This window comes from Ovis aries, chromosome 4 (assembly GCF_016772045.2).
Source record: "Ovis aries strain OAR_USU_Benz2616 breed Rambouillet chromosome 4, ARS-UI_Ramb_v3.0, whole genome shotgun sequence".
In the NCBI taxonomy this organism is placed as follows: Eukaryota; Metazoa; Chordata; class Mammalia; order Artiodactyla; family Bovidae; genus Ovis; species Ovis aries.
In genome coordinates this window covers 64,880,923-64,907,412 of record NC_056057.1, presented here as the reverse complement: position 1 = coordinate 64,907,412, position 26,490 = coordinate 64,880,923, and the positions used below count along the sequence as shown (strand labels likewise).

General features: G+C 39.8%; 1 protein-coding gene across 5 annotated transcripts in view; it reads left to right on the top strand.

The window, feature by feature from the left end:
- The window catches only part of BBS9 (Bardet-Biedl syndrome 9), a 465,907-nt gene that overhangs the window by 387,367 nt on the left and 52,050 nt on the right, over positions 1-26,490 (top strand). For all 5 annotated transcript variants that reach the window (XR_006059773.2, XM_060414770.1, XM_004007907.4 and 2 more), the window contains one exon: positions 16,883-17,105. Coding sequence is in view for 4 of the 5 variants with exons in the window: in XM_060414770.1 (XP_060270753.1) it covers positions 16,883-17,105 (223 nt within the window). In the remaining variant the exon portion in view is untranslated. The remainder of the gene's footprint in view (positions 1-16,882; positions 17,106-26,490) is intronic.

The window sequence follows — 26,490 nt, the reverse complement described above, 5'->3', positions numbered from 1 at the left end:
GCTGTTTTAAAAATTGAAATAGTTGAAATACATCAGATTAGGAGCCAAGGAGAATACATTTACAAATGCTAATGTATAATTTTTTAATCTTTCCTTGTGTATATCAAATATGAAACAATGCTTTCATGGACACATTTAACATTATTCATGCATTTAAGAATATAGAGACCAAGTAAGTGAACAAAAAATTATTTGAAGCTCCACTTTCACTGTATGCCACCTCAAATCCTTTGTGAAATAAGATGTGAATTAAATATGAAAGTGAAAATGGCTCAGTCGTGTCCGACTCTTTGCAACCCCATGGACTATATAGTCCATGGAATTCTCCAGGCCAGAATACTGGAGTGGGTAGCCTTTTCCTTCTCCAGCAGATGTTCCCAACCCAGGAACTGAACCAGGGTCTCCTGCATTGCAGGCGGATTCTTTACTAACTGAACTATGAGGGAAGCCCTCATTTTAAATACAACATTTAAATATAAATACTTAAAATAAGTAAAAATCCTACTACCACAATGAGGACAGTAATGATCATCACCATCCTCATAATGCTTACCAATTTGGTTCCTGCTGGAAGTGTAGTCACATTAGTTTAATTTACTTTAAATGTGTGTGTGTCTGTGTGTGTGTGTGTGCTCAGTCGTGTCTGACTCTTTGTGACCCCATGGACTGTAGCCCACTAGGCTCCTCTGTCCATGAAATTTTCTAGGCGAGAATACTAGAGGGGGTTGCCATTTCTTACTCCAGAGGATCTTTCCAACCTGGGGATCGAACCTGCGTCTCCTGCATCTCCTGCATTGGCAGGCAGATCCTTTACTACTATGCCACCTGGGAAGCCCTTAAAATACTAAATATCTATATCTATATCTATATCTATATCTATATATATATATCTTTACCCAACTTGAGTGTACTAATCACAAAGAGATGATTTTGCCATTTCTGGGACATTGCCTTCTTTTAGAAATATACCCCTGAAAATTGGTGACTCTTTCCTCTAAAACGGGCGTTCCCGCTGTGCTGTAACCACATGTAGAGCTGCACCTCTGGGTTTAGTCAGTCACCCTATTGTGACTGTTGTTGTTCATTTGGAAATGTTTCTGAGAACTGCCCCTTGGCTTGCATCCTTGTCATGCTACCTGGCTTTCTGCAGTGGCATTTGAAGTAGCCTTTCTTCCGTTTCTGCGTTGGTGTGCCCTACACATCTCTGCAAGACTCAGCCCCGTGCTTTTCTGTCACACACCTGCTTTCCATGGCTCTCTTTGCCCCTGGTTGAGTTTGGATTCCAGTGCCAGATATTCAGGATTTTCCGTCACTTGGCTCCACTTTATCTTCTTTCGAAAACTCTTTTTCTGCAACTCCTCAGCTTCCCCACTTCGTTCTGGGAACACTGACTTTCCATGGCTACACAACTTCTTTCCATCAAGCCAGGGCTGATAGAGCTTTCTTTCTTTACCTAAAACAGTGTCCTTTCTTTACCCTTCTATCCAGTCTCTTTAAGAAGCAGATCAATTTTTGTGTCCTCCTATTTATTCTGGCTTTCATTCTCTTCTGAATTTCCCTTGGGGGTATGACATAGTTTAGCTCTCACTATATACTCTAAAACTGTCTGTGTGCTTGTCTTGTATTCTAATGAATATAAGGACAGATTCTTTTGTTTCCTCACAGAATTAAAGCTTAAATTAATCATATAGTTGGATATAAGTATTTGGGAATTGATACCTCATTTACTTTCATAATGTTTTACACAGTTACGTGTTGTCCTCCAACAACTGTGTAGCTTTTTAAAAGTTGTTTTTTTTAAAGGAAGCAATCTATTTCCATTTTGTACTACCCCCTTTCTTTGTAAGCAACCTCAAATTTTGGGGGGTTCTGTAAGAAAAAACTTGATCTTTCCTTTACAGATGGTAAAAGGTATGGGTAGATTAAACCAGACCACCACACATGAATATTTACACATATATTTATTAACATATCCTTTAATTCAAATTCAGTTCAGTTCAGTCGCTCAGTCATGTCTGACTGTTTGCAACCCCATGAATTGCAGCATGCCAGGCCTCCCTGTCCATCACCAACTCCTGGAGTTCACTCAGAGTCGTGTCCATCGAGTCAGTGATGCCATCCAGCCATCTCATCCTCAGTCGTCCCCTTCTCCTCCTGCCCCCAATCCCTCCCAGCATCAAAGTCTTCTCCAGTGAGTCAACACTTCGCATGAGGTGGCCAAAGTACTGGAGTTTCAGCTTTAGCGTCATTTCTTCCAAAGAAATCCCAGGGTTGATCTCCTTCAGAATGGACTGGTTGGATCTCCTTGCAGTCCAAGGGACTCTCAAGAGTCTTCTCCAACACCACAGCTCAAAAGCAACAATTCTTTGGCTCTCAGCCTTCTTCACAGTCCAACTCTCACATCCATACGTGACTACTGGAAAAACCATAGCCTTGACTAGACGGACCTTAGTCGGCAAAGTAATGTCTCTGCTTTTGAATATGCTATCTAGGTTGCTCATAACTTTTCTTCCAAGGAGTAAGCATCTTTTAATTTCATGGTTGCAATCACCATCTGCAGTGATTTTGGAGCCCCAAAAATAAAGTCTGACACTGTTTCCACTGTTTCCCCATCTATTTCCCATGGAGTGATGGGACTGGATGCCATGATCTTTGTTTTCTGAATGTTGAGCTTTAAGCCAACTTTTTCACTCTCCTCTTTTACTTTCATCAAGAGGCTTTTTAGTTCCTCTTCACTTTCTGCCATAAGGGTGGTGTCATCTGCATATCTGAGGCTATTGATATTTCTCCTGGCAATCTTGATTCCAGCTTGTGTTTCTTCCAGTCCAGCATTTCTCATGATGTACTCTGCATAGAAGTTAAATAAGCAGGGTGACAATATACAGCCTTGACGTACTCCTTTTCCTATTTGGAATCAGTCTGTTGTTCCATGTCCAGTTCTAACTGTTGCTTCCTGACCTGCATACAGATTTCTCAAGAGGCTGGTCAGGTGGTCTGTTATTCCCATCTCTTTCAGAATTTTCCACAGTTGATTGTGATCCACACAGTCAAAGGCTTTGGCATAGTCAATAAAGCAGAAATAGATGTTTTTCTGGAACTCTCTTGCTTGTTTGATGATCCAGCGGATGTTGGCAATTTGATCTCTGGTTCCTCTGCCTTTTCTAAAACCAGCTTGAACATCAAAGTGCCAAATGTAGTTCTGGGCATGTACAATCTCCAGGAATGAGTAGCTTTTGTTACTACTATTTCAACAATAGGATGCCATCCATTGTTAGTGACAGTATTATTTTATGGACCACTTAGAAAAAGACGCAGCCAAGTAAACTATGACATAGTATTTTTTATCACTTAGTTTTTTAGGTAATTATTGAAAGAGCTTTTAGACTTACTTAGACATATGTTTTGGGCTTCCCAGGTGGCGTTAGTGGTAAAGAACCCACTTGCCAATGCAGGAGACTTAGGAGACATGGGTTCGATTCCTCGGTCCGGAAGATCCCCTGGAGGAGGGCGTGGCCACCCACTCTTGTCTGGAGAATCCCGTGGACAGAGGAGCCTGGAGGCCTCATAGGGTCGTACAGAGTCTGACGTGACTGAAGCGAGTTAGCATGCACGCATGCAGACATATATTCTACCACATCTTACTCTTGAGCCTGAATAAGAGGAAAGCAACATAAATTAGTTAAGGTATTCCTGAAACTTCTTCACATGCAAAGTTTGATACTCGTCAGTCATCTTTCAATGGCAGGTCATTGCTGTCCGTGTTTTTGCACGTGGCATTGTCCTGTGTGCATGAACAGCATTTTGTGCATCCTTAGGAGTATGCCACTCTTACCTTCATGATTTTTTTCTTAGCCTTTGATATTCATTCTAAAAAGTTTCCTTTTGGACTAAGCTCAAAGCTTCGTTTTCTTTCCTTCAGTTGAATCACATTTTTGGTGCAAATTAAGCAGCTTCTGTCCATAGTTACCAAGAAATTTTAGGCAAATTGATGTTTACTGCTCCAGCAAGAGTCTTGTGTGACACATTAATTAAGCAGACCTCACCTATCCCAGGGATTTGGCAATTTCTCTTACTTTAGTTGTGTTGTTTGGCATAGGACAGTCATCTGTGTGCAGGTACCTCAGTAACAAAACATAATACATTTCTCCTATCTGTATCTTCTTGGTTTCTTTTAAATTTATTTTTAATGAGAAGATAATTGCTTTACAATGTGGTGTTGGTTTCTGCCGTGCAGCAGCGTGAATCAGTTATAAGTATACATATATCCCCTCCCTCTTGAACCTCCTTCCCAACGCATCTCCCATCCCACCCCCCTAGGTTGTCCCGGAGCACTGAGCTGAGCTCTCTGTGTTATACAGAATCTTCCCATTAGCTATTTATTTTATACATGGTAATGCACATATTGTCAGTGCTACTCTCTCAGTTCACCCCACTCTCTCCTTGTCCTTCTGTGTCCAGAATTCTGTTCTCTGTATTTGTGTCTCTATTGCTTCCTTGCAAATAGGTTATCAGTACCATTTTTCTAGCTATATGTATGTGTTAATAGACAATATTTGTTTTTCTCTTTCTGACTTCACTCTGTATAATAGGCTCTAGGTTCTTTATCTTCTTATTTTATATTCTGGAAGGCACGTAGCTTTTGCTTACAAGAACATCTGGGATTGCTGTCATTCTTCTGTCATGAATATTTGCTTCACTAATTTCAAATTTATACTTCCAACTATTCTGTTTCCATGCCTTTATGTGCACACAGCTTTTTTGTTCAATGATGAATCGTGGTATAATTTTGATATTTTAAAAGATAATCAGTTTGACAGGGAAGTATGGCCATTAAACATCCATCAATTGAAGTGACATGGTAGGAACAGCTACTAAGACAAAGAATGTGCATGCCCAGGCACCAACAGCAAGAACTGGGCTGGTGCCTGTAAGCCAGCAGTTGTCAGATGCTGTTGAGTTTGACACAGTCTGTGTCAGAGATGTTCAACTATGAAAACAATGCCCTAGAATTGATAGAACATAATTATAAGCACAGAGTAAGAGATTTAGAGTTATTTTTTACTAACTGGGAATTTGTGAATGGTTTGAACTGGGGACAGGAAGTTATAGAAAAGGGCATTGCTTTGGTGTTCCATCTTGGAGCAGATATCCTTGACCAGAAGTGCATTCCATATAAATAGGAAAAATCTTACCAGTTGTTGCTTTTTGAAAAGAAAGCCACAAAGAAACTGAGAAGTAATGAAGGTTGACTAATCAAGGTTGCTCTCCTTCCTATTCTGGTAGAATGGTTATGAGGTAGGTTTTTAATTTCAGTGATCTGTCATTTATGAGGACTGCAGAAACACTGGTCTTCTCTCCCATCAAGTGAATGAGACTATGCGGATGAAATCACTGATGTTGTTAGCAGGAATATGCTTCACTTTCTGCATTTAAAATGGTGAAACTTTCCACTTTCCTATGTAATCTAATTTCTGTGGTTTAATGACAGTGGTCAGATGCAGTGGTTAGTTGTTTTCTAACCCATTGGCTCTAAATTCAGTCATAAACATCTTCATATAATTTTTAACAACTTTAGAAATAAATCCAATCAGTTCAGTTCAGGCACTCAATTGTGTCCGATTCTTTGCGACCACATGAATTGCAGCACGCCAGGCCTCCCTGTCCATCACCAGCTCCCGAAGTTTACTCAAACTCATGTCCATCGAGTCAGTGATGCCATCCAGCCATCTCATCCTCTGTCGTCCCCTTCTCCTCCTGCCCCCAATCCTTCCCAGCATCAGAGTCTTTTCCAATGAGTCAACTCTTCGCATGATGTGGCCAAAGTATTGGAGTTTCAGCTTCAGCATCAGTCCTTCTAGTGAACACCCAGGACTGATCTCCTTCAGAATGGACTGGTTGTATCTCCTTGCAGTCCAAGGGACTCTCAAGAGTCTTCTCCAACATGACAGTTCAAACTTCGCTAATTAGAAGACATCCCTGTTTTGTAGAGAAAAATAGGAGAGGAATTAAATACATAACACATATACAATCACACACACACAGGAGAGATAGGCCTGCCTCCTCAACTTAAAAAAAAGGTAAGAAAATGAACTTTTATTGAGCATTATTATGTACTATGCATGGCCAAGGACTCTAGTTACATTGCCACATTTAATGCTCACTCTGTCCCTTTGAAGTAGGGGCTGTAACAGATGCGGTTCATACTCCATTCACATCTCTTTACCTTCTGCTGTTCCTGAAAGCTTCTACCTGCTGGGCACCTGCAGTTTTTCTGACTGAGGAATCTCCCTGTTTGGCAGAGCCTGTGGAGCCACCGTGCTTGGTCAATGACTAATAGGGTTGGTAGATTAATACCCCAGCTCCCTCATCCCTCCAGTTGGGAAAGTCCGAGGTATGTTCCACACCACCTCCCAGAGTAGTCCAGGAAGACTGCACTAGCTACCTAAGGCTGTACCTGTTCACAGCCAGCAGTTTATTGCCTTCTCCACCTTCTCCCTCTCACTTCCCACTGACACCTTTTGGACCAGCTGTCAGATATACTACCGGCACCCACATCCTTGCTTCATGACTATTACTTTCAATTTATAAATGAGGAAATATGCCCAAGGTCATATAGCTGGAAAATAGCAGAGGCGAGATTTGAACCCAAACTGAGGAGCCTCACAAAAGTGAAACCTGATTCATTGGGGAACTTTTGACCAGGTGGTCATACTGAAGTTTTATTCTTCAATATGGCTACTTAAACAAGGATAATAGTAATTTTTATTTTGTATTATGTGTACCTACTCTGCATTCTGTACTAGAAAATGCTGACAAATTTAGTCTACTTGTTTGCTTCACATAGCACTAATATGAACTCAACAATATCATTGATTTTTTGCACAAAACTGACAGGACGATATCTCATGATGTAGACAGAGATCTTCCTGTCTTAAATTTTATTGCTGACAGATAATTCTTGATATCATTCTAGGAAGGGAACTAAAAGAAAAGCATTCTCAAAGCACATTATCTGTACCTCTCTCTAAACACATTTCATTTTCTTCATCATTATATTTTTGTCTACATTCTTAATTGTCACTTGAGGATAGGAACCATATCTGATTCACCTTTTTTTTTTTTTAACTTCATAATGTTCGGTATAACATCTTATATCAGTGGACTCTAAATAAATATTTTTAAAATAAATAAATGTTTATATGGACTTAAACTAGTGCTGTATTAAATGGACAAAACATTTGAAATTAGGATCACTAATTAGGGATAAGCATACCATCTCATAAACAATTGCTATTTGAGGTCAGTGCTACTCTGTTACTATTGTGTGTGATCAGTCACTCAAGCTCAGTCATATCTGATTCTTTGCAACCAGCTCATCAGGCTCCTCTGTCCATGGGATTCTCCAGGCAAGAATACTGGAGTGGGTTGCAGTTTCCTCCTCCAGGAGGTCTTTCCAGCCCAGGGATGGAACCGGCATCTCCTGCATTGGCAGGTGAATACTTTTACCACTGAGCCACCTGGGAAGCCCCCTATGTTACTGTTACCTTAGCTTGATTGCTGTGAAACATGACACAAACTTTGAGTGGTATACAGCCAATCACTTCAGATCCCATTCTCTATACTTTTTTCTTCAAATTTGAATTCTATTTGAAAGAAAATAGAAATAGAATTCTAGTAGGTGGACTTTCCTATAGCTATCTCAGATCCACCGGTGGCTTTGACCAAGAAAGAAGTAGGTAAGGAAATCTTAAAATAGTGAAACTTCTGGGTGGAGTAGTCCTAAAAGTGAAACTAATTAAAGGGAAGAAAGAAAAACAAAAAGAAAAGAATTCTAGAGAAAAATGCTTTACACTTAAATCAGTTTCATGTATTTTGGGACTTGTTTCCTTGAGTTTGGTTATTTCTTATTCTTTGAGATTTTTAAGAATATAGTGTTTTAGGGAGAAGTTGACCCCTTCAGTTTATTTACACGATTCTTCTCTCGTCCTAACTTCAATAAGATTTTTCTCGGACTTTGTCAGATATAGGGATATTTGGGGAGTCTGTGACCTCATGTGTCTTTTGATTCCAAAATAGAAATGTCCTCTCCAAGTATTCTCAATAATGAGTCCCTGGATTGAACATCGATAACTCAGACTCATCAAAGTCAAGTTTGACCATTGTTATGTTTTCACGGGATGTGGTGTCCCAAGGCAGTTCCTACATGTCAGTTATAGTAGTCTAGGCAGGTAAAAGGTAGACTTTGGTAGACTCTTCTAAAAGTTTGACCCATACAAACTGGCACAAATGCTTTTTGATTGTGCATTAAAATCTTATTTAATTATACACAGATTATTTATTTGGATAAAGAAGCTGATGTAAATTTTGTGGCCATACATTTTCTGGGGGAAGACCTCATATGATATTTTCTGCCTAAAGTGACTTGATGACAGGAGACTGAAAGACACACATGATGAAATGGGAAAAAAAGTAGCCAAGTAGCCAAGAACATGGGATTTAGAGCCATGCAGTCCTGGATCCCATTACAGTTCTCACTTTTAATAATTGTGTTATTTATGATAAACTTTTTTACTTTAAACTACTTTACATCTAGCACCTTAGTTGGAAGTTATAGCACCAACTTCACAGGATAAATATTTATTAGGACAAATAATGTTTATAAATTTCTTAGCGTACTTTCTAGTACATAAGAGATCCTAAACAGCTGTTGCTTTTGTTGTTATTATTTTTAGTGTAATTATTATTCACAAGATCAACTTTTAGAGAGTATTTCCAGAAGTAAGAATAATGACATGGAATTAAATAATTAAAGAACTGCAATTGATAAATGGTGCCAGTGCTTATTCATCCAGTCGTGTCTGATTCTCTGTGGCCCCATGAACTATAGCCTACCAGGCTCCTCTGTCCTTTGAATTTTTCCGGCAAGAATACTGGAGCAGGTTGCCATTTCCTACTTCAGGGGATTTTTGTGACCTAGGGATTGAACCACATCTCTTATGTCTCCTTCTTTGGCAGATGAGTTCTTTACCACTAACACCACTTGGGAAGCCTCCCCATGATTGATAAACATGTCTCATTAAGTCTAAAAGTGCCTGGCAAAGGAAATTACTTTTCTGATTTGTTTAACTGATGAGAAAACTGAGACGCTGAGACCTAAAATAACTTTCCCGGAGACATACAGCTTATAAGGAAAGGTTTAGCCTAGGTCTTCAGACTTCTAACTTTCATGACCCTTGCTGCCTCCTACAAGGAAATACATAAGCAAGCATAAATCATCGTGTAAAGTGGTGAGTAACTGAAGGACCCAGCACTATAAGTTAGGCCAGGTAACTAAAGACCTCAGAGGGAAAAGCAGCCACAAATTCAGGACTCACTTTCCTGGGCCTCCCTTGTCCCCTGGATCTTGACCTGGTAACTACTATCTTGTTAGCTTCCCTATACCTTCAAAGAGGTGATTTTTTGTATATATTTTTTTCTAGTTAGTCTCAGTGGGATAATCGGCCCACATGATCTAATTTACCATCACCAGAAGCAGGTTCCCCCTGAATATTCATTATCAATTTTATTTTTCAGTCTTAATATTTTTGTAAGTTATTTCAGAATAGTACCTGTGACTGGAAACTTTTGCCTGAAGCAAACTTGAATGCTTAGTCAAGATGTTTGTCTAGGTGAAGCATCATTAATATTTTGTTTTAAAATTGAATATGGCTATCCAGGATCAAGTTTCGTGATGATTCAGGTAATCTACTTTGTGTTCCTTCTCCTATCTAAAGCTTCAGGATCAGCATAAGAGTATAGGTCAAATGCAGATTTCTTAGCAAAATGTAACTTAGAAAAGGATCAGAGTAGGTTGGTTTGAAGCAACCTTGTGCTTTCTGCCTGTATTGCTGTTAAACTGCATGAAGTTTGCTAAGCTTCTGTTTGTCAAAAAGGTTGTAGATTTTCACCTGATAGGACGCAGTGTGTTTTATTTTTCATAATACTGTGTTGATAAGCCTGGCACCTTGTTCTACTTTTGGTTAAAATCTGAATTAGATTTCTACAGCTTTTGAAGCATCACTAAGAACTGGAGAACTCCATTAAGTCCAATAAGTCATTTCAGTTTAAGATAAGAATGGATGATGCTGGGGAGGGTTTCATTTTATTAGTGATGGGTTTAAAAAGCTTAAACTGCTACATAGGCCATCCAGCTTGGTTCCATTTTTTAAAATTTTATTTTATTTGTTTTAGTTTCAAAGAGCTGTTTTACTTCTCAGAGGTATATTGGTCAACATTTCAAGCCCTCCTTTGCAAGAAGGGAGATTCACTGAATAAAATCTATTCTTTAGAAATAATCCAAACCTAGATCAATCCTGAAATATTCTTACATCTTACAAATATATAATTTACAACTAAAGAACAAATTTGTACCTAGCTTCACAATGACATTTCACATCATTGTTTTTTAGCTTACCTTGGCTAATTATAACATGATAGAATACAATACAAAGTAATAGTAACCGTAAAGCTCTGTAGATCAGTCATAAATAGCAAAGACTTATTGTGAGTTCTTTACATCTGTTCAAGATGAAATCTATTTGTCTTTGATACAGTTTTTTTTCCAGATAAATAAATATGATGTAATTATCATTTTACCTTCAAATGTGTAATGTATAAGGCCATTTCTAAGAATGTTCTCTTCTCAACTGAAGCCTAGCTGTGGCTACACAATCTCCATTTGTTCATTTACACAGATCTCTCTCTTTTCTTTTCAACCTTTCCTGTCTCACTTAGAGTTAACTATGTGCACATTTGGTAATAAATGCTACCATGGCATTTTGTGGTTTTTCCCTATACTACTACAGTTGCGGATATGGTAGTATTTCTATTATAAACATACGTTTGCAGTTTATAATTTGTTTGAGTAAAAGTTTAAAGATGTTGCTTTGTACATTGTGTTCTAATGGTGTGTTTGTGTTTTCTGATTTTTTTAAAAAGTAGAGTTGCATATATATGCGTATTCCACAATATCTTCTGCTTAAGATTTTGAGTGCCTTATCATTCATGTAAGATTGGCATGGCAAATAGTGTTATTCCTGTTTTATGGAGACCTTGGATATACCCTGGGCTTCCCAGGTGGTGCTAGTGGTAAAGAATCCGCTGTCCAATGCAGGAGACACAGGAGATGTGGGTTCGCTCCCTGGGTCAGAAAGATCCCCTAGAATAGGAAATGGCAGCTCCAGTATTTTTGCCTGAAAAGTTCCATGGACGGAGGATCCTGGCAGGCTACAGTCCATGGGGTCACAGAGAGTCAGACCTGATGGAGTGATTGAGCACGTGCACGCACACACACACACGCACACACACACACACACACGCGCACGCACACACACACAGCCTACAGAGATTAAGTGATTTATCAAAGTGAAGAGGCAGTTGAGGTGAATGAGTTAAGTCAAAACCCAGAAGCCAAGGGGCAGTTATCTTCAACTTGGTTGTTTTAATTTGTAGGTGGCATGAGAAAACTCTTTTAGGTTTTTCTTTTTTTTTTTTTATTATTGGTTACTTTGGTTGATACCCTGGGAAATACACTTTACAAACTTGGTCAAACTTTCTGCTTCTTATTCTTTCTGAAAACCCACTTGCTTATACTGGTATTTAGGCACCGTGACCAATGGAGACAGCAGGACAGGTAGGGCAGAGATGTCCAAAACTCAGCCATGGCTATCTGGTCTCTGGATCATAGAAGTCATAGCTCAGTTGTCTTCAGTCAGGAAGAGGATAGCAGAGACCGCAGAAATGGGACATCCCACTGGTACCCAGAGGCATGTGGGGCCAGCATGGCATACAGGAGCCTCCACACAGGCAGGTAGAGCACAAAAGCAGAAGACTGAGTGAGCAGCCTCTCAGTCTGGGGGATGCATGCAGCAGGCAACTTGGCATTGAAGTCAAGCAGTAGGGCTGCAGCCACAGGTCTAGTTCCTTGGGAGGGATTTGGCAGGAGCAAGCCAGCCCAGTCCATTAAGGAGGGGCCTTTCAAGCAGGCTCCCAACGTAGGGGCTCAGGTAGAAGGGCTAAGACAAAAGTCAAGTTACCACATGGGATAGAGTCTAGAGCTCGGGAACAAAGGAGAACTCCAATGATCAGTTCTAGACTACATACAGTAAGCACAAAAAAGCCCAGTAAATAAATCAATTTGTAATGCTGACAAGGGCTGTGGAGAAGATAAAACAGAATAGCAAGTATTTTAAATTTATTTATTGATTTATTCACACATATATATCTTTATTTAACTTTCCACCTACTATTGTTTTCCAAAAGCCGTACATAGGTAAACTGGGATTTAAGAGTTAGGCTGTGGATTTGAGAACTAAAATCATATCAATTATTACTGAAGAGTGCTTGCCTAGTAGTTTCATCCCTTCCAGACATTTTTAGTGCTATTTTACCAAAATTAAGATTTTCTTTCACTCTCACAATTAGGAGAGGGCAATCGGTGAACATCAATTGGTGCTCAGTTATTAGTACAACTGATGTTCAACGTTAGAGGATAAAGATCAGGTATGTGCATGTGGGTTGTGTGTGTGTGTGTTTGTGTGTGTGTTTAGACGTTAAAACTATGTACCAATATAATAAGGAAGGGTTTTCTGATAATATGAAAGCTATTTGTATGCAAGCTATTTGTATTCAAGAGAGTATCTTGAAATCATATAGAATCTGCTTGCTATCAGGTCATCTGGGTTTTGCAAATTAAAGGTATATATATTTTTGTCTCATAAAAAAAAACAAAACTGAATATTGGACTTATAAATTTAAAGGATCTAAATAAAGGTGATGGATTCAAACACCGAAAAGGTGGTTGAAAGAGCTTACCTTTAAGGAACTTTTTGTACTTGAGAGTCTAGATTTCCACATGGTTTTCTTTCACATTTTATCAGGTAAGTAGGCTATGTGTTTGATCAGTAGATTATCACATTGCATTTTTAAAGATCTTCTTTTGTCTCATAAACATTCCTTTTTATTATTATATTTGAGTTTATATAGCAGTTTGGGCTGGAGAAGGCAATGGCACCCCGCTCCAGTACTCTTGCCTGGAAAATCCCATGGACGGAGGAGCCTGGTGGGCTGCAGTCCATGGGGTCGCTAAGAGGTGGACACGGCTGAGCGACTTCACGTTCACTTTTCACTTTCATGCATTGGAGAAGGAAGTGGCAACCCACTCCAGTGTTCTTGCCTGGAGAATCCCAGGGATGGGGGAGCCTGGGCGGGCTGCCATCTCTGGGGTAGCACAGAGTCGGACACAACTGAAGCGACTTAGCAGCAGCAGCAGCAATTTGGGCTCTCCAAATAATAACCCTGTATTTCAGTAGCAATCTTTTTGAAGTTTTGGCATCATGCCTAATTATATTTAAAAAAATAGCTATGCCAAATACCTAACCATGACATGGTTTTTGACTTGATCTGCAAGTTGGCAGTAGAAAAGGAAATTCTGTAGTACTTCTATATTAACTAAATGCCATATCTACTTAAATTATCTAATATGCTACTGTAACCTACTTATGAAAACAATAGTTAGCTTAGATGAATAGTCTATAAAATAGTAGGAACTGTTTTAATGCTGAAATGACTACAGAGTACATAAATGCCAAATTATATACAAAGGATCTTTCCTTCTTATACTCCAGAGGTCATCATTGATGGCATCAAAAACAACTTGGAAATATGTCCTCTACAATGACATTTGGGTTACTATTTTGTCTTAATTTTCATCCCCATTATTATTGAAATACAAATTCAATTCTAAATACTGACCTGATTTAGATTTTGATAGTTGTGTAGAGATGTCTTTGTAGCAACTGGTGTTTTATTATTCTTTAGTGGTTTGGAGTAGGAAGTTGTTGTTATAGCCTTTGACATCTCATTTAAAAATAATTAATGTGTTTCCTTATTTGCCTGGTGGCACCTATAATGGGTCAATAGAGTGAAAAATCCTGATGTTGGCCATCAGTGGGAAGTTCTTTAGTGGATATATAGAGAATCGGCACTTTGGTCTAAAGAACGAACTGCTTAAGCCTAAAAGGAAGATATGTGGTGAGTGTGGGAAAGGCCTGGGGCTTAATTGTGTTTGCTTGTGTGAATCAGGAGTGTGGTGTGGCTGCCGAGAAAGCAGAGGCAACCAGAGGCCTGGCTTGCAGGGAGAATTCCCAGTAAACAGTGAGGTGAGGGGGTGACTCTACCGACCCTGAATCCCTCTCCCCTGCCTGCTGTCTTGGGGTCAGTTTGGGGTTCTCTAGTTAGCTGTATAAATGTTTAAGTGTTTAAAATTGGAGTTCATTCAAAGACAAGTGGTCAGGATGGAGAGAAAACTTGAAACCGTGTTTATATAAGGAAGAGCTGGAGGAACTGGGGATGTTTATTCTGGAGGAGAGGGTACAGAATTGCTGTCTTCTTAGATATAAAGGGTTGTCATGTAGAAGAGAGGTTAGATTTATTCTGCACGGCTCTGGAGGGTAGAATAAGGGCCAATGGGGCAGATTTGGGCTCAGCTTTAGGAATAACTTTCTGCTGGTTCACGAGTCCCTGAAAGGAGTGCACTGTCTCAAAAAGTGATAATTTTGTATCTTGGGGACAGCCATACCTAAGCACATGGTTTCTGTTTTATTCAGGAAGCATCCCATGAGACTGGTTAAAGGTCTCCAGAGTCCTCCCAAATCTGCGAACCTAGTTCAGCATCTCTCACCATCTCTCTGTGTCTCTGTCCAGCAGACACATGTCTTGACCAAGCATAGTGCTAGGGGTGCGGACATCTCCAGGCACTGGAGAAACCAGAATGCTAACAGTGGCCACAGCATAGGGTGAGGAGTGCTCCCAGGGTGATGAACTGCGTGCGTCTGGTCTCAGAGTCCCAGAGAGGGCCCACAAATGTGATGCTCAGATGGCGGTGCCTGAGCTGAGTTGTAAATAGGAGTTGGCAAGAAAGAGTGGCGATGAGGCATTGCAACAGGAGGATCGAGCCTGTGGAGAGGCCAAGGTGAGTGTGGGTGCAGGTAGACAGGGAGAGAATAAAATGGAGCAGGAGGTGGAGCAGGAAGTGCTTTGTGTGCTAAACTGAGCATTTGGCTTTAGGAGTTGAAGTTTAGGAATAATGTAATCCAATTTGCATATTTGAAAGGTGGCTTAGCTGATAAGGTTGAGGATGGAGCAGTTCAGTTCATTCGCCCAGTCGTGTCCAACTCTTTGCGACCCCATGAATTGTAACACTCCCTGTCCATCACCAACTCCCGGAGTTCACTCAGACTCACATCCATTGAGTCAGTGATGCCATCCAGCCATCTCATCCTCTGTAGTCCCCTTCTCCGCCTGCCCCCAATCCCTCCCAGCATCAGAGTCTTTTCCAATGAGTCAACTCTTCGCATGAGGTGGCCAAAGTACTGGAGTTTCAGCTTTAGCATCATTCCTTCCAAAGAGTACCCAGGGCTGATTTCCTTTAGAATGGACTGGTTGGATCTCCTTGCAGTCCAAGAGACTCTCAAGAATCTTCTCCAACCCCACAGTTCAAAAGCATCAATTCTTTGGCGCTCAGCTTTCTTCACAGTCCAACTCTCACATCCATACATGGCCACTGGAAAAACCGTAGCCTTGACTAGATGGACCTTAGTCGGCAAAGTAATGTCTCTGCTTTTGAATATGCTATCTAGGTTGCTCATAACTTTTCTTCCAAGGAGTGAGCATCTTTTAAGTTCATGGCTGCAGTCGCCATCTGCAGTGATTGACCAGCAGTCAGTTCATCCAGGGACTCCTGTCCAAGTCTCAGGTTTCTCCTCCCTTAGGTGAGGGCCTTGGACTGTTCTGCAGAATTCTATGAGGGTAGTCATTCACTGTCGTCCTTCATAATTTCACTGTGTCAAGTCTGTGGTGCCCTAGGTCTCACTGGCCACTGGATGCAAATGCAGCCATTGGTAGGAACACCCAGATTTCACTCATTTTTGATGCTTAGGACCTCTGGAACCCCTGCAGGTCACACCCAGTTATCTCTGGGCATGCCCAATGGGAGAGCATAAGCTACTCTTCTCCTCCAGGCCTCCTCACCTGTTGTTGTCTGTTCAAGGCTCCTCACCTGTCATTATCTGAACCGACCTGAGTGTGGTGCCTCCTCATGCCAGTGCTTTACGATGGCACCATGGTCCCTGTCTGCCATCGATAGCCCTAGAATTCCAGCCTGTAGGGTACTGAGGTGACCCTGCCCTCCTCACAGTCTTCACTGTATCACAGCCACACTGTCACCAGTCAAAATGGAGAAATGGCTCACTGCCTCATTCTGTGTCACTTTTTGTCACCTTGACAGGGAAGTGGGACTGGATAAGCTTGTACCTCCCAAAGTCCCTCTTGACAAAGCTCCTCTAGTTTCTGCCCACAGCTCCAAGACTATGGAACCAATCCTGAGAGACACACCAGGGTTTTCTCTCCATTCCAGTTTCCCCCAGTCTCCTCCTATCTTGGCTGATTCTCCTTCAGCAGCAAAATGAACCATAATCCTGGGCTTCACCTCTGGATCATCAAACATAGCAATACCTGAGATAATGATGATTATCATGTGTGGCGCGGGGCTAAAAGCTGCTCGTGTACCATCTCATTTAATCACTCCCAGCCCAAGGAGGTTCAGATTATTGGTAGCCTCATTTGTAGATGAGGATGAGGCTAAGAGGAATTAAATAACGTGCTCAAACAGCAGACAGAGCTAGAATTTAAAACCAGACTGGTTTAACCAGAATTTAAAACCAGACACCAGGTTCCCAGCACTGGGACCTAAACACTTATTATCTTATAACCTGGTTAATGGTAAAGTGCTTACTTTGCTCATTTGTCATCTTTGCATAAATTCCAAATTGGCTTTTGCATCTAGGGCTGGGAAGAAACGGTGGATGCTGCTCTTTCTCACCTCTTGAAGACCTGCCTATCGAAGAGTTCCAAGGAACAGGCTTTGAACCTCAGCAGCCAGCTGGGCATACCCAAAGACACAGGCCAATTGAAGAAGCACATCACCTTGCTGTGTGATCGATTAGCCAAAGGTGGACGTCTCTGCCTAAGTACTGACGCAGCAGCTCCGCAGACCATGGTCATGCCAGGTAGGAACTCCATTCATGCTCCCCAAACACAGTTGTATTAAGGCTTTGGCCAAATTAAAGGGGTGCGCTTTTTACTGTGGTTGTATCAGGGGTTTACATTTCATAGTAAAGTGACGATAGCCAAGAAAATTGCTTGCACGTTTCCCTTCAGATATCCCCAGGAAATCACTTGGATGAATATTCTTGGGGTATTTGCTTGTTAAACATTTCTAGAATGGTATGTCTTTTTTCTTCCCCCTGCTTTTAAATATATGATCCACTTTGTTTTGCTACTAACCAATAAAAAGTGGATTAGAGAATAAAACCATTTTTAAGGAAAATTTTACTAAATGTGATCTCGCGATACCATATTTCATAAATGTAAATAGCATAATACAAGTGGCTAATATAATCCAGATGAGTCCCATCCTTTCTGCCGTTTGTTTGGATTGTTGTCACCAGAATAAGGGGGAAGAGACAAATTAAAAAACTGGAGATCAGGCAGTATGAGCAGGCTTCAGGGCTGAGGCCAGTATGTGCCAGGGTGAGAGATCCAGGTTGCCCCTACCTGGGCAGTCAGTGATGGCCATGGGCATCTGGGTCAGCCCTTCCCACCATCAGAGGGGCTGAGCTGTCAAGAGCTCTGCATTTTGATCCTTTAGAGGCAGCAGCTCCCAAGTCCCGCTTCCATCTTCTTAGTGTCTCTCTTTATGGCAGCAGCAAGGAGCACAGAGTAAATGAATTTATTAAATGAAGCAGCTATAGCATCTGTTTCCTCCTCAAGCAGGGACCATAGTATGGGAAGTGATGTGGATTTTCTTCATCTTCTTTATATGCCTTTTGTACACCTACCTCCCTATGCTGATGCTCTTCCTCTTGTTTCCTTTCCCCCTCAACCAGCCTTCCTAGAAGTAAAAAGGAATGCAGGTGAAAACTTTAAAAAGATAAACACGGAGACAGCATAGCATAATCTAATAAGCACAGGCTCTGGAGGCAGACAGACAGTGTTTGGGTCCTGTCTTTGTGCCTTACTGCTCATATGACTTGAATATGTTACTTAACTTTCCAGAGTCTAGTCTCTCCTTTCAAAGTGGGTATAATAATGCCGTCCTTGTTTCTAGGGCCTTATATGTTTATAAAGTACCTTGCACAATTCTTGGAACAGAGATACACTGAGAAACTCAAACTATAATTACTGCCATTGTGTAGATGTATGTATAATTCATCTTCTAAATTTGGATGAAGAGAATGACTGGCATGGGACCATACCATTCTATAGTCTATGATTTGAAATATTTTTTACCTTAATTATACACAGACAGAACATAACTTTTATTTCAAAACCAAATTTCTAATATGGTGTCTCAGAATAGAATTGCCTTCCTACATAGAAACAGTTCTAATAGTTTGAATTTAGGTCTTCTTCATCTTGCCCTTGCTAACACCCTCCTAACTAGTCCTTTGGCCTCTACTCACCCATTGCTGTCTACTGTTAGGATGCCACATTTATTGAATGTAGAACTATAGTCATTTGTTTAAATAACTAGATTTGGAGGCGACTTCAGGACTGGGTCCATAGAAACCCTTGATGTAAAATTTCTAAATGTTTGGAAGGAAGACGGTGAGGAAAGGAGGAAGAGAGGGAAGGTAGGCACAGAACGAAGGAAAGTAGAAAATGTGTTTGCTCACAAACCAGGAGTCTGTAAGCCAGGTGTGTGCCTGTCGCGCTAGTCTGACTGAGATCATCCCATTGGGGAGATTGAAGCTGTGAGTGTTTGTCGTGATCACAGTAGCTTGCTTTCACGTAACACTGTTTGGCTTTAGTTGAGTGACTCTCCCTCCCACCTGCTGTGATCCAATCATGACAGTGAGTTTTAAAAAATTGTTAAATCAGCTCTCTTTGTCATTGCCATGCTTCATTATTGACTATAATACTTTTCCTCCTTGGAGCTCAAATTTTTCACACACTAATTTCTGTACTTGGTATGTTTTTGAGGTAGAAGGAACATGTGAAATTATTGCTGTTTTACAAATAGCAATGGAGTTAGGGAAAGCTAAATATCTTGCCCAGAGTCACATGGTTACTGGAAGGGTTAGTCTAGATTCGAAATCTTCTAGCCCATTGTGCTTCCCACTAGACCACACGAACCACAACGGTACAAATAGATTTCTGGCCAGAGCCTCCTTCTGGGTAAACTGTTCTCAATCTGGCTTTCTTTTCACTTAAATTGGTGTTGCACTGTGGGAAGAAAAGGGCAGAAACTGTTCCCCACAATCTCTTTTCTTTGCTCTGAGGAATATAATAAACGTTTACCTTGTATTTGCTATGTTCTTCATTTTTATTATCTTGGTAGGTGACTTGGTACCATTATTTCAGACATAATAAGAAATACTGTGAGTTATGTCTGCTTCAAACCAGTAATTGTGCAATTTATGATGTTAATTTGTTTAGCTGCTATAGTTGTTTCAGAATACATGAAGGTAAAGTGGCATTCTAGAAGGGAGTGGATGACCGAACACATGAACACACAAACATTTTTCGCAGACACTATCTTCTTTTTAATGGTTGGGCAGGAACTCAGAAATCATCTGGTTTGTCTCCCTCACCTAACAGCTGGTGTAACGAAGGCTCTAGAACGATGAAGTGACTTAGTGGTTGGTATTAAAAGGCAGGAGTGTGTGTAATTTTACCGTGTTCCCTATTAAATGGCAGATGAATAAACATCTCAGAATAAAAAACCCTTGGTCTTTTCTAGCCTTCTGACTTTATGAGCCTGGCACCTTGTATGTGCCCTTTCTGTGCTCCAGTAAAGGCCATGATGACAACATCCTCCCTGGCACCCAGAATTTGAAAATCTTCCCCAGTGGGAATTACCTTAAGGACTTCATTGCCTCACATTTCTCCTGCTTGCCTTTATCAACCCTCACATTCTGCGTCAGCATATAACCTAACCTTTACTGGGTATTCTTTTTATTACAGAACCATCAAACTTATATTTCTCTTCTTACCGCTACCGCTCACATCTTTCTGCTGGGGAATATTGCACTTTCATTATATGCCTTTTTCTTAGTCTCAGTGATATGAATTCTACCCTTAGAATAAGAGTTCCATGGGGCCACCAGTATATTGTTTTTTAAAAAATCTGAATGCGAACGCCTTTGGTGGTCTAGCTGACTTTCTCATACATGTTTGCTTCATCCTTGCAGGTGCTTAGGGCTGAGGTTTACCTTACATTGCTAGATTGATTATGGAAGGTTCGAGACTAATTGGTATCAGGAAAAGACTCCCTGAAACTGGAGCCATTTCATTGTTGTCATTGGGAAAACAAAAGATTTGTTTGAAAAATAAGTAAAATTGAAATCAACAGTAAGTTTATCATATATTTGCCAAAATTTATGTGATGTCTGTTATGTTATAGCAGTTCTTAGAGACAGCTATGAAGGAGCTGCGGGAGGTGTTTGTTTACGTTCTGTTTCTGGTATGACGAAGGACACTCAAATTTGGCCTAACTAGCACCTTTACAAAGAAGGCCATTTTTAAGAAAACACATTCCAACGTGTTATCCATTTTCCTAGGGGCCTATGATTTTTATGCAAACGATTTTCTTCAGAAATATTTATCTTGTCATTATTCTAACCAATTTTCTTCACTTCATTGTTAACTGGACCAATTGCCAGATTTTCCCTGGGTACTGTCCATGCATGTGGTACAAGTGGTTCTCTAATAACACCTAATTTGCATTGTATTTTGTATCATTTGCAAGATTTGTAATTTCCCTCTGCAACCCATTTATGCTGTATTTGTAACAATTTCCAACAGTCACTGAAAGATGAACCAATATAAGAAGTTGATGGCAGGTGGGGATTCATATAGTGTTGAATGTGGAAAGAAGCTTGAGTAGAGACTAGTTTTATAAGTGGCCGGTTAGTTTTTGAGCGACTATCTTTGTATTATGCTTTTGTTTTTTATTACTACAATTGAGATAATTAGAACATAGGAGAATCCCCCTCCCCCCAATTATGTAAGAATTTAGAATGCGCTAGCCTAAATTCTGATCTCATGTGCTGATGTGGCATTTCAAAGCAATGGAAAAAGGACACGGTGAATTAATTGAAAAATGTTGCTGGGAACAGACCAACCATTTGGAGGAAAAGTAGATTCCCTAGTCCAAAACATGTGCCACAATACATTTCAGATGGGTAGGAGATTTAAATGTAAAAAAAAAGGGAAACTGCCTGAACAGAACAAAATAGAGGTAAATACATAGATATGGAGGCGAGATAGGCCTTTCTAAGTTAAGTCAGCAAAGGCGGAAAGCAAAAGACAGTTTCAGCTGTCTACTTCTTAAGATCTGGTCCAGAAGCATGTGAACTGAGGTATGTGTTAATGATAGTTACCCTGGATGGGGCAGTTACAGGTGGTGTCTTAGCATCCTCCTACTATTTCTCTTCCATATAAGGTGTACATTTTCCTATAAATAACATATATAACTTTGATAAAAAGAGACTCTGATAAAAATGTCAGCAATAAAATGACCGTAGTATCAGAAACGGTAGTAATGAAAAAATGGTCAGTTTTGTAAATCAGGAAAATTAATGACTTTTACAGTATTCAAGGGTAATGACCTGTGTTTATGGGGCTTGTTTATATTTCAGTTGTGATAAACAAATACAGGTTCTTCAGGACTTTGCGCAGCTTGTTTACGGATTCTGCCTCCTTCCTACCTCTATATCTCATCTCTGAAAATAGGCCAAATCATGCAAATTATTGATCTCTGAGCAATTTTCTACCCTTTTCACAGGTGACTTCATAATTACTAAATTAGGTGAGCACTTTGGCTATAAACCTCAGTCCTCCCTGCAGGTTTTTTCAATAACACCATTCCCTTCTTAGAGCATTCTCATTTCTTAACTCTTCTTTTGCTATAGAAACCGTTCCCGATAGCTTGTCTTTGGCTCGGGCTTGTCTTTTCCCGTCTGCTTTGTGCCTCTGTGCCTGCACGCGGCCTTTTTCTCTCTGTGCACACGCCTGGTGTGTCTTCTTCCTCTTACAAGGACACTAGTTCTTTTGGGTCGATGCCTCACCCTCATGACCTCGTTTAACCTTAATCACCTCTTTAAAGGCCCTATTTCCAAATACAGCCCCATTGGGGGGCTGGTTAGGGCTTCAACCTATGAATTTTGGGGAGGACACAAGTCAGTCCATAATGCCTCCAGGTAATAGCTAAGTGCATGAAGGACTTATATTTTATTCCTTTTTTGTGTGTGTGAACATAGCATCCTACTTATGCCTAGTATATATATAGTTGATGCCCATCATATATTTTTTAAACTTCTTATTTTGGAATAATTACAGACTCATAGGAAGATGCAAAAATACTACATAGAATCCCAGGTACTCTCATCCAGCTTTCCCCAATGGTAACATTTCATAAACTGTAGTTTGGTATCAAAAACAGGAAACTAACTTTGGTCTACCTTATGTTTTTAGAATGAATCAGTGGAGCTGTTTATAAAGAAGCTAAGTCTTAAAGTAGGTGTGAATTTTAGATATTCAGAAAGGACAGTGGCAGGTACAATAGATAGAGTTGTTAATTTAAGCAAGGAGATATGGGTCTATAAATAAACTGCTTAAATTTTAGGTTGGAAATTTAGTTTGGTAGATCAGTAAGCACCAGTTGATATAGAACTTGAAAAGCTAGATAGAAGAGATTGAGCAAATGGTGAAGGAAACTGTTTAGATTAAGATATAAGTGATTTATAAAGGACAGCGTTCTATTCCATTTTGAAAAGTGATTTAAAAAGTAAAGCAAAAATAACTCCCTGTGTTTTAGACATACTAATCTAATAGTGGTACACAGGAGAGAGGGGAATATGAGAAATAGGGAAGAATATAGAAGTTTCATCAAGTTTTTAAATTGCATTGATGGAAATCATTGTTTGTAATTTTGTTATGAATAATGTGCTTTATTTCAAATACAGTGAGCTTGAGATGACTAAGATGCATCCAAGAAAAGAGATATGTTAATTGCTGGATCTGAGGGATTTGAGTTGAAGGGAAAGATTAAAGCTTAAAAGTAGATTTTAGTATCCTCAGCTTAGAGGCCATCACTGAAACTCTGTCATTGGAGGAACACTATGGTAGTGAAGGCAGAGGCAGGGAACACTGGATTTGGGATTTATTTGCAGAGCCAGATAAGAAGTGCATTCTACACGGAGGAGGTGAATTTCAAACAATTCCCAGCAGAAATGGTGTCGGTAGTATTTAGGACAGAAGGTCAAGGAAAGATCCGTCTGTAACTGGAAGGAACAGTATAGGAAGGCAAATGCAAGAAGAAGTAGGCTTTTATCAAGGTTTTTACTTCTTTTCCTTTTCTTCTCTTTAGAAAATATATTTCAAGATGTTTGAAGGTTGGGGAGTGATGGTAAGATGAGAAGGCTAAAAATCCAACATTCACATTAAATGGGGAGGTTTGAGGAAGCAGAGGAATAATCTAAAATACAGTTAAACTGAAAAGAGTATTTGAGAAGGGAAATAAATGAGAAGACAGATATAAATTGGAAATATAGGGAGATTTTAAAAAAGAACATTTCATGAAGTTCAGACACATGAGCTTTGGAGAAGTAAAGTTTTATAATAATCTGCAAGAGAGCAAGAAGGTGGTGAATGGTGAGGCAGTAAATTCAGGTTGATTTGCAGTGGCTGCTGTGGGAGGGACAAGCTCAGCCATTTAGCAATTGTGCAGCTACTTCTTCCTCTAGAGCTATAATTTTCTCATTGAAATACTGAGATGGCACCACCTTGTTTTGAAACAGCATATTGCTTCAAAATTATTTTGAAAATCAAACTATATTGTTAGAAGTAAAGAAAGCATGCAGTTTTTAATAGGGTTGCTCCTATTAATAATTATGAGGCTTCCCTGGTGACTCAGATGGTAAAGAATCTGCCTGCAATGCAGGAGACCTGGGTTCAATTCCTGGGTCATCCACTGTAATAGGGAGTCCATAATGGAATGAAGAAAGGTTAATTGAAGAATATTTGAATCCAGGATTAGAGCTGTATTTGACAGGAGAAGCAATTAGGAGTAACTATAGGGGAAGGTCTACCATCAAAGACCTAATAGAATAACGTTCTCCCTGTGTGTACTTAACAAATACTTGTTGATAGATAAGCCGGCTGGTAACTAATTACAATGTGATGACCAAAGCCCAGTTTCTTGGAAGAAGGGCTGTTAAAATAGGAGTAGAATACCAGGGGAGTTTGAGGAATTTCCTTCCCTGCAGATGTTTAAACTAATACAGATAGTCAACAGTCTGAAGATAATTTGGGAAAAACCCTGCCTGAGAGTAGGGGGATGAATTAAATAACTCTTAAAGTACATCACTATTTCTATTTCTTCAGCCATGTCATATGAACAGATCTTTAATATGTACATTTTTACCCTCATCCAGCTGTAAATGTGAGCTGTCTTTTCTTTGGACTAATTTCACATGAGATATTATAATGGAAACCCTAACTGTGTAGTTTTCAATATCATTAAAAATTGTGTAGGTTGACCAAAAGAAGGAGTACTTCCGTAACACTGGAGCATCCCTTGGAAGGTACTTATCTCTGAGGCTTTGTATGATATAAAAAAATAAAACTTTTCTCCCATGTTTAATTGGTATATGGGACTATTTTATATTCAAATGTGAGGATAAAAAGTTTGTATTTATTCCAGCAGCTGATGGTTTGAAGGGATTTCTACTGATTCAACTTGTAAAAAATCTTTTCTAGTTTTCTTCCTCTCAACTTTTACCCCTACCCGAACTTCTGCTACCTCAGTGAGTCTGTCTTCAATAGTAAGGTTTTACTGGTTCACCTCCAAATTGGAGTAAATACATATCCTGTTTTCTTTCCTTCAACTGTTACTCCCAGGACCTGTTCTCTCTCTGAGGAATTTGATCTTCAACAATAACTTCTGTGCTTTCAGTAGAAATTCAAGATTATTAAAATTGTATGTATTGTTTTTTAATTCTCCTTTAGATTTTAGGGTCCCTCGATAAAGTATTTCAAGTACTTAGAATAAACTCATCAATCAGTTACTTATGTGAGATAGTCACTGAAACTTATTTTTATGTCACATTATTTTCATTTAAAATAATGAGAATACCCACAGATAGAAGGGGCAGATCCAGCAAGGTGGCCCATTCCCATTTTTATTTCTGGCCAAAATACCTGGCCTAAACTGGGAATGACATTCTGCTACTGACACTACACAGCCCTTACAAGGAATGATGATGTTCTTGCAGTTAGAACTGTTGAATGAAGTCAGGTCTGTGCTCCCAGCCTTTAAAATGCACTTTTCACATTAAACTTTGAAAGAAAAACATTTTTAGTGTGTTTGTTTATTCAAATAAATCATTGGAATAACTAGACCCTTCTGATTTATGTGTAATGTGATATTTCCTAAACAATTAAAAATGAAAATGAAAAAATATTCTATCTGGTGGCTCTTAGAGTATATAACCTGATTCTGAAAAGTAAAATGCCTTTAGTTGTATTTCTATGTACAATATGTCTCAACTCTATGCTTTTTATTATTATTATTATTTTAATATAAATTTATTTATATAATTGCAGAGTAATTACTTTACAATATTGTATTGGTTTTGCCATACATCAACATGAATCTGCCACAGGTGTACACGTGTTCCCCATCCTGAACCCCCTTCCCTCCTCCCTCCCTGTACATCCCTCTGGATCGTCCCAGTGCACCAGCCCCGAGCATCTTGTATCATCCGTCGAACCTGGACTGGCGATTCGTTTCACATATGATATTATACATGTTTCAATGCCATTCTCCCAAATCATCCCACCCTCTCCCTCTCCCACAGAGACTGTTCTATACATCTGTATCTCTTCTGCTGTCTCTCATACAGGGTTATCATTACCATCTTTCTAAATTCCATATATATGTGTTAGTACACTGTATTGTTTTTCTTTCTGGCTTACTTCACTCTGTATAATAGGCTCCAGTTTCATCCACCTCATTAGGACTGATTCAAATGTATTCTTTTTCATGGCTGAGTAATACTCCATTGTGTATATGTACCACAGCTTTCTTATCCATTCATCTGCTGATGGACATCTAGGTTGCTTCCATGTCCTGGCTATTATAAACAGTGCTGCGATAAACATGGGGTACATGTGTCTCTTTCAATTCTGGTTTCCTCGGTGTCTATGCCCAGCAGTGGGATTGTTGGGTCGTATGGTAGTTGTATTTCCAGTTTTCTCTACAGTGTTCTCCATAGTGGCTGTACTAGTTTGCATTCCCACCAACAGTGTAAGAGGGTTCCCTTTTCTCCACACCCTCTCCAGCATTTATTGCTTGTAGACTTTTGGATAACAGCCATTCTGACTGGC